Source organism: Heterocephalus glaber, unplaced genomic scaffold, assembly GCF_053883595.1.
Source record: "Heterocephalus glaber isolate CG9 unplaced genomic scaffold, H.glaber_assembly_v1.0 deba00001481, whole genome shotgun sequence".
Lineage (NCBI taxonomy): Eukaryota > Metazoa > Chordata > Mammalia > Rodentia > Bathyergidae > Heterocephalus > Heterocephalus glaber.
In genome coordinates this window covers 52021358-52028891 of record NW_028258317.1, presented here as the reverse complement: position 1 = coordinate 52028891, position 7534 = coordinate 52021358, and the positions used below count along the sequence as shown (strand labels likewise).

Below are 7534 nucleotides of genomic sequence, written 5' to 3'. Positions count from 1 at the left end.
CACTAATTTGAAAAAGTATGGAACAGAATTGCAAATACAGTATGATCTCAAGTACCATACACAGATATCTACAAATACATACCTGAAGGAAGTGGATAAAAACAATCCAAACACAGGATTATAAGTAGTCTTTATTTTGTTTTTCTTAAGTGGCTCCATTTTTCAATGTTCAACAATGAACAGTTTTCACTTGCATGATCAGTAATTGAAATAAAAGTTGCATTAAAAATAGGTTGAGGATATAGCTTACTAGTAGAGCACTTGCTTACATATCTTGATACCTTGAGTTCAAGCCTTTAGCATGGCGTCTGTGTGTGTGCAGAAATTCACCACAAAGCAAATTACTAATTACAATGTACTCCTTTTTATTAAATTATAAAACTGATGCCCATCAATAGACATACTTGTGGAATTAAATATGTTTTTCTCAACTGTCTTCTTTTGTGGAGCACATGATTTTTTTTTTGTACTGGGGATCGAACTCGGGACCTTGTGCTTGCAAGGCAGGCAGCAGAACCACTGAGCTAAATCCCTGGCCCCTGGAGCACATGATTTTAAACAAATAAATTTCCATACCAACTTCTTGGCCTTCAAGCTTTTTAGCACTTTACAGCCAAACTACCCAGTACAGCTATTATATGTACAATCAGAATTCATAGACAATATTACAAAGACGAACACTTTGAAAAGATGACAGGGAAAGGATGACAGGATGTGCAGGAGATAACCACAGCTATTAAAATGGTATAAAAAATGTAGCCAAGATAAAGTTTTAGTCCATTATGGCTTTGCATAAAGCTTTAAAGGAGAATTTAAGACACTTATCAAAGGCACTTTATAATAAAATACTTTAAATTTAGTTTGAGTTGAACAATATATTTTATTCCTTTTTTCACATTCTGCCTCACACTGAAGCCATCCTTGAAGGCACAAATGAGGGAAAAGTTATTGCTTCTTAATATACACATTAAAAACACACCAACAGCATTAATACAGATTTTGGTCCACCGAAGCAAGTAATAATATCAGACTGTGGTGTTCCTCTCAATTCTGAGTGCAAAGCCATAATAAACTTCTCTACCCTAGTTCCACAGAGAGTCTTAGTTCTTAATGTGTGCTGGCTGGCACCTGGGTTCCCCAGGAGAATGCCAAGTTCAGTTTCCACCACGCCACCTCAGTGCATGTCTGCTGTGGAAGAACCATCCCGGCAGTGTCTCATGTGGCAGCAGACAGGCCCAGAAGAGTCCATGCTCAGACACCTACAATTCGGTATCCCGGTATCTGGCTGGCTGGCTATAGTAACTGCGCTTCGAGTGCTCTGCCAGCTGCTGGCGGTACTCCTCCTCCTCTGCGTCACTTCCGTAATTTCCTTGCATATTCTGATAGGGTCTCGAGGGGCCTTTCTGAGGCTCAGGGGGTCTGGAACTAACAAAGTGAGGGGTTACACACATCCCAGGGATGTCACATCCTCCAGCCGCCCATGGAGGGGAAGTTATGAGCTCAGCCAGCAATAGCCAATGCTGGTCACTACTGACCTCTGAGCACAGTGCCAAATGACCAGGGCACTCCCAGTCCCACTCCAGGGCCACAAAATGGTGGAATGGGACAGGAAACAGGTCAAGGCCAAGGCCTATTGGAGCAGTGAGTGAGGAAGCCAACCAATTGATCCTGAAGCTAAGAACTGGACAGAGGGTGCTGTCCCCACCCCTAAGTTCCCTGGTGACACCAAGGGAGTGAGTGTTCAGCCAGTGTCAAAAATACCAAGTCCTAGGGCCAGGGATTTAGCTCAGTGGTTCCGGTACCTGCCTCGAAAGCGCAAGGTCCCATGTTCAAGCCCTGGTACCAAAAAAACAAAACAACAGAAAAAACAAATACCAAGTCCTCTTTGCTGCCACAGGCAACCTAGTCAACTGGGTTACTCTTCAATTGGTAAGGGAAAATTTGTTTCTGGTTTCCTACTGCCATAAAGCAAAACTTGTTTCCAGTCACAGTGGCTGTAAAAAATGTAATTTTATTAATTTTTTTTTCTATTCTCAGAAGCAGGAGACAATACAATTTAAAACTTCAATAGAAAGATGCTGGGATAATTCCTACTGCCTGCATGGCACTTTATGTAGGCAGCATCTGTTGTGGCTTGTATCTAGACACTGCCCCAAAGCCTCATGTGGTTATAGGTGGGGCTTTTTGAAGGTGGGTAGATCTAAGGTGTGTGATGACAGGATTAAGGATGCGATGCTGGGATTAACAGTACTATGCTAGGATTAAGGGTGCTCACCCTGGGTGTGAGTGCTACCCCTAAGGGTGGGTGGCCTAGACAGAGTATGAGGGACAGAGGGCTGCTGCCATCATTTGCTGCTGCTGCTGTTGCTTCCCTGCTTTGCTGCCTGCCCTGCTTGCCATGGACTGTTCCTCCTCTTTGATGCCTCTCTGTCATGCCACCCTGCCTTATAGCCAACTTTGGACTGAGACCTCTACAAAATGTAAGCTGAAATAAACCTTTCCTCCTTAACTCTGGGTGTCAGGTGTTTTGTCTCAGCAACAAGAAATGTGACTAAGACAGCATCTTATCGACACTGCCAATTATTTGTCATAGTCCCTTCAGACCCACGGTCACACAATTGGGCTGACTTTGCTGGGGGACGCAAAGGAATTAAGGAGCTTGGCTAAGAGCACAAGACAGCAGTGACAAAACAGGTCTAAGCCCTAGCATTTTCCTCATGCACTACCCTGACAAAGTGTAACATAACTGTGCTTCAACATTAGCAAAGGGTACCAGGCACACAAGTGAAATTACTATGAATTTGACACTTTAATCTTTACAATTAAAATTTGATGTAATGGGTAAGTTAAACAGTTGACCAGATGGAAAAAACTCCTCTCACTGTTCTAAAATCTAGGTAAAGAAAATTCTTTCCTCAAGGATAAATGTTAGAGAAGGCCCCTCTTTGTTCTTTCCTACCGTATCAGGGAGCCCAGCCCTTACCTTGTGTGCTGCGACAGGCCGGCATCTGGCTTGGGTGTTTTGATTGGAACTGCATAGAGACTAGGATGCTTCTGAGCAATTTCAATCTGCAGTGTTAGGAAAAAAGAACAGGAAGGAAAGAGTGAAGTGCAGGCAGGCACAGGTTTTTTGTGGGGTTTTTTTTCTGGTTCCCTATTGGCCCACCCCTTCCACTGTCCTACTTTCCTACCCCATTTGAGAAGAGGGAAAATAACGCAACTCTAGTTTTCATGGTTGCATGTGGTACCTAGTGGTATACGTCAAATAGTGAAGATGTTTAAAGGAAATGTAATCCTTACAAATGCTGTAACATGCATGAACCTTGAGGCCAGCACGAAAAGCAAAGTAAGCCAGTCACAAAAAAGAACAAATATTGTAGAGCTCCACTTATATAAGGTTCTTAACTTGTCATATCCAGAAGTAAAATGGTAGTTGCCAAGGGCTGGAGGGAGGATAGAATGAGGTGCTACTGCAGGAGGGGTAGAGTTTCACTTCGAAAGGATGAAAGTTTTCGGAATGGTCGGTAGTGATAGTTGCACAGCAATGTGAATGTACTTAATGTCACCGAACTATGCACTTGAATACAATAAAATTTATATTAAGCATGTTTTATCACAATAAAAAATACCAAAAAAATGCTCAGAAGCACTACTACTGTGACATAATTGAACGATGACAACCCCTACCTTCTGGGCGGCAGAATATGCTCCATGAACCTTTACATCAAAAAAGGGGTCTCGGGCCAGGAATTTAGCTCAGTGGTTTTGCCGCCTGCTGTGCAAGCGCAAGGACGAGTTGGATCCCTGGTACTAAAAAAAAGAAAAAAATACCCAAAAAGGGGTCTCACTGTTACCCAGGCTGGCCTCAAATTCCTGGGTTCTAGTGACCCTTCTGCCTCAGCTTTCTGAGTATCTGGGATTCCAGGCATGTGCTGTCATGCCCAGCTTCATTTAAATTTGTCTTTGGTGTTGAAAGGTTATATGTGCACACAGAACAAAAACTCAAACAGCTGAAAATGTACAATCTATGGGGCTTTTCATTTTAGCACCCAAAGTATGTTGGGATTCTATGGCAAACCTGGACGCAAGCAAAGACTAAGTTACCAAATAATCATGAGCAGCATACTAGCTAAAATTACTTCTGAATGACACTGATTCTCTCATCATACTCCCCCATTCCAAAGCCCATACACAATATGAAGAGCAGGAGAGCAGAATCTGACTCTTATTTCTTGACTGGGAGAAAAAAAAAGATGTGCTGATAGCTGGCAATGTGGAAGTAACACATACAGTGCTGTGCATGCTGACCTCCTTGTCATTCCTGTGGCAGTGGAAAAGGCCTGTGTGCCATTATACTGAAATCAAACCTATTTAAATTATGACACACTCTAGTGGTTTGACAGCAATTACCTGTGCATTCTGTGCTTCCTGGAGCTCTTGCATTCTCTGTAGTCTGGCCTTATGATCCATCTTCTCAAATATTTTGACTTTGCCCAGGACTGATTTGGGAGTGTCTTCTTGTTCCTGGCTGTTCTCCCTGAGCTCCTCACTCTCCGGGGGAGGGCTGGAAATGGAGGGCTTCTGGAAGGATCGTCCAAAGGAGGGTTTCGCCGCAACAGGGGGAGGACAACCTTTGCCAGCTGTCCCGGGAATTTCATTTCCACCCATGGTAGAGGGATTTGACTTATATTCCTGGGATTTAGAGAAGTCACAGGATTCTTCTCTGCTCTGGGTTTTTGCCTATAAAGAACAATGACTTTTTTTAACCTTGGGCTTTCAGTTATTTTCAAGTCTACATTAGTGATTTAATACACTTCATTTCCTGATCAGTTTCCAAAGATGATGGATAAATATCATTCTGACAAAGAATCAAAGATGGCAGGGTGAACAGCCATTAATCGGGCGTGCTAAACCCAATTTCCTTCCTAGAAAAGAGGATCAAGAGCTCTTAAAAACTGAGAGTGCTGGAAGTGCTATCGTTGCTAGAGGTAGATTAGGCCTTGAGTAATTTTGTACTAGAGGAGATTAGAATCTTGGTGAAAATCTCAGAATAAATCAGCTTTAGGACTGAGAGGATGGCTTCAGAGGTCATCCTGCAGTAAGAGTGCAGGCCGAGGCCCAAGGATGAAACCTGTGGCCAGCCAGAGGGAAGTGAGCCTGGTGACAGGCCGGGAGGACAGTGCAGCAGGTCAAAGCCATTTCTCCTTCACACTTGGATTCTAGCCCTGATGCAAATTTTCACTGTACAAGGTCAGTAATTACTCCTGACAGCTCATACAATCGATTACTGTTTGCTTCTCCTCCAAATTACTGAGCTAGAGATATCTCATTGGCGTTTAAGGAAAAGCCTATAGTTACAGCTTTAATTCCAATGGTGACAGAAGAATCATATGACATAACTCCCTTGGGTCTTTAGGCTGATTCTGCTCTGGGTAACAGACAAATTAAGTTGCTTTCATGACAGACATTCTAAAGAATGGTAATGATTGTTTTCTTTAGTAATCACTAGTAAGGATTTTCTGATGAATCCAATTCAGACTGTGGGTAGAAAACTTGGACAGAAAAAGAAAAATAGATTCTGAAAGTGGTGATTCTGGGCATGCAACATTTGGCAAATGTTTTCTACAAGTAAGTGAATCAAATAAACTCTAAGAGTCCTAAAATTGTACACTCTCTTTCTACTGACTCTATCTTCTTCCCTTTCTGTAATTTTTGGGCTCACCCAAAGGTCCAAAAGACCGGCTCTAACAGAGAACACTGTGAGCCAAGACTGTAATCCAATACCATTGTACTTGGTTCTCCCGGGCAATCCACGGGCCTCCTTCCCATCCTGAGGCTTCCCAACCACATACCTTGGGCGGCTCTGGCTTGAATGCTGGGGGTGGGCTACTGTCCCTAAGTTGATCTCTGCTAGCAGCCCTCCTCATCTGAGCTGGTGGGTCTGAGCTGAGTTTCCTTATGTTCTACAAAACATAAAGGTTCATTCACAACAAGAAATCTGAGCAGAGAGAAAACACTCGTCTGCTTTGCTGGAGTTCTACAAACTTGTAAGAGTCCAGAGTGGAGGTGCTGAGCTAGGGCTCCCTCCTAGCCATCCTTCCACTAGAAAATGCTTAGGACACATTTTATAGAACTGGATGCATCTAACGTAGTAGGGTCTGCCTTTAAAGTATAATTTAAAAACAAAACAAAAACACCTTCTTAGAGTCTGATATTTCTTGTGCCATTAATAACTATAAACATTTCTGTTTTGTTTTGTTTTCAGTACCAGGGATCGAACTCGGGTCCTTGCGATTGCACAGCAGGTGGCAAAACCACTGAGCTTAATCCCCGGCCCAATAACTATAAACATTTCTAAGCATCTATCTCCATGGAGATTTAGGGGTTAATTTATTTGTATCTAGCAGCATACAATAATTTTTTTTAATGTAATTTAATTTTTTTTTGGTACCGGGGATTGAACTTGGGTCCTTGTGCTTGCGGAGCAAGCAGTGGCACCACTGAGCTAAATCCCTGGCCCATACAATAATTATTTTTCTGGGGGTGGGTTCTCTTTTTCCTTCACCTTTTTTTTTTTTTTGGTATTTATATTTCAGAAAGAAAAATATACACTGCATTAGACTGCTAAAGGGAAGTCTACAGCAATAATTATCCACATATATTTGGATAATCTCATCTACAAAGTTCATTATTCCAATGTTTTCCAAGGTGCAATTAATAAACCACTAACTGCTGATGTAATTTCTAGGACCATGTAAGCTGTCGAATAACTGGCTAGTGGATGCATAGTACATGTAATTAGATGCATAAATGATCATAAAGTCAATCACAAAATTGAAATACAAGAGAGAAGGAAACTGATGGGGAAACACTCAGGAGCTTCAGCAAGATTAGAAGGTTAAAGGTAGAGTGGAGAAGAAAAGCAAGGACTCCTAAGAGTACAGACAGAGAGACCTAATCAAAGGTTACAAGTAAATACAGCCCTGTCATATTTAAATGTTCCACTTGTAATTTGGACAGCTGGTGTTAACAGCCATTTTGTTCACCCATCATACTTGAGGGCAGAGGAGTGCTGATCACTCAGCTTCTTTCTGGTCCCCCTTTCCCACGGACCACTGCTACAACCATGTAAGTGCTGACTCAGAGTGAAGACTCCCTGGCTGTCATCTGCTCCGACCCTTAAGAATCCCTTCACAACACCCTGAGTTAACTGTTGTCCAGAAGAAGCAAGTGAAACACCAGAATCTTCTTCTCCTGCCCGGGGCCTTGAAGCCTGTGCCGTGCCTCCCCTCACCTCCTCGTGCTGCACCGGCTCTGAGGAGCGGGTGATGGAAGACACCAGAGGCTCCTCGGCTGGCTCATCCAACTCATTGTCAGTGTAGGCACCTCCTTCGCCATCGGTGTCTTCAAAGTCACTGATGAGGCGGCTGTCGCAACTCAGATAGTCCGCGCCCAAGGCAGTTAAGTAGGACATGTGGTCGTCGGGGTCATCATCCATCCCTTCCATCTAGAGGAATTTGTTTTGGAGGGTCAG

The 7534-nt window shown here is 43.0% G+C and overlaps 1 protein-coding gene across 8 annotated transcripts in view; it reads right to left on the bottom strand.

Annotated features, from left to right (window-relative positions):
- Positions 1 to 111: 111 nt before the first annotated feature.
- Tjp2 (tight junction protein 2) overlaps positions 112 to 7534 on the bottom strand; it is a 155004-nt gene continuing 147581 nt past the window's right edge. For 6 of the 8 annotated variants that reach the window (XM_087184081.1, XM_021252742.2, XM_087184083.1 and 3 more), the window contains 5 exons: positions 7295 to 7507; positions 5853 to 5963; positions 4411 to 4740; positions 2984 to 3069; positions 112 to 1425 (listed from right to left, as the gene is read on the bottom strand). In XM_087184081.1, coding sequence (XP_087040207.1) covers positions 1260 to 1425; positions 2984 to 3069; positions 4411 to 4740; positions 5853 to 5963; positions 7295 to 7507 — 906 coding nt within the window. In that variant the 3' untranslated portion in view covers positions 112 to 1259. The remainder of the gene's footprint in view (positions 1426 to 2983; positions 3070 to 4410; positions 4741 to 5852; positions 5964 to 7294; positions 7508 to 7534) is intronic. The other 2 variants (XM_021252740.2, XM_087184084.1) reach the window with 1 other exon arrangement.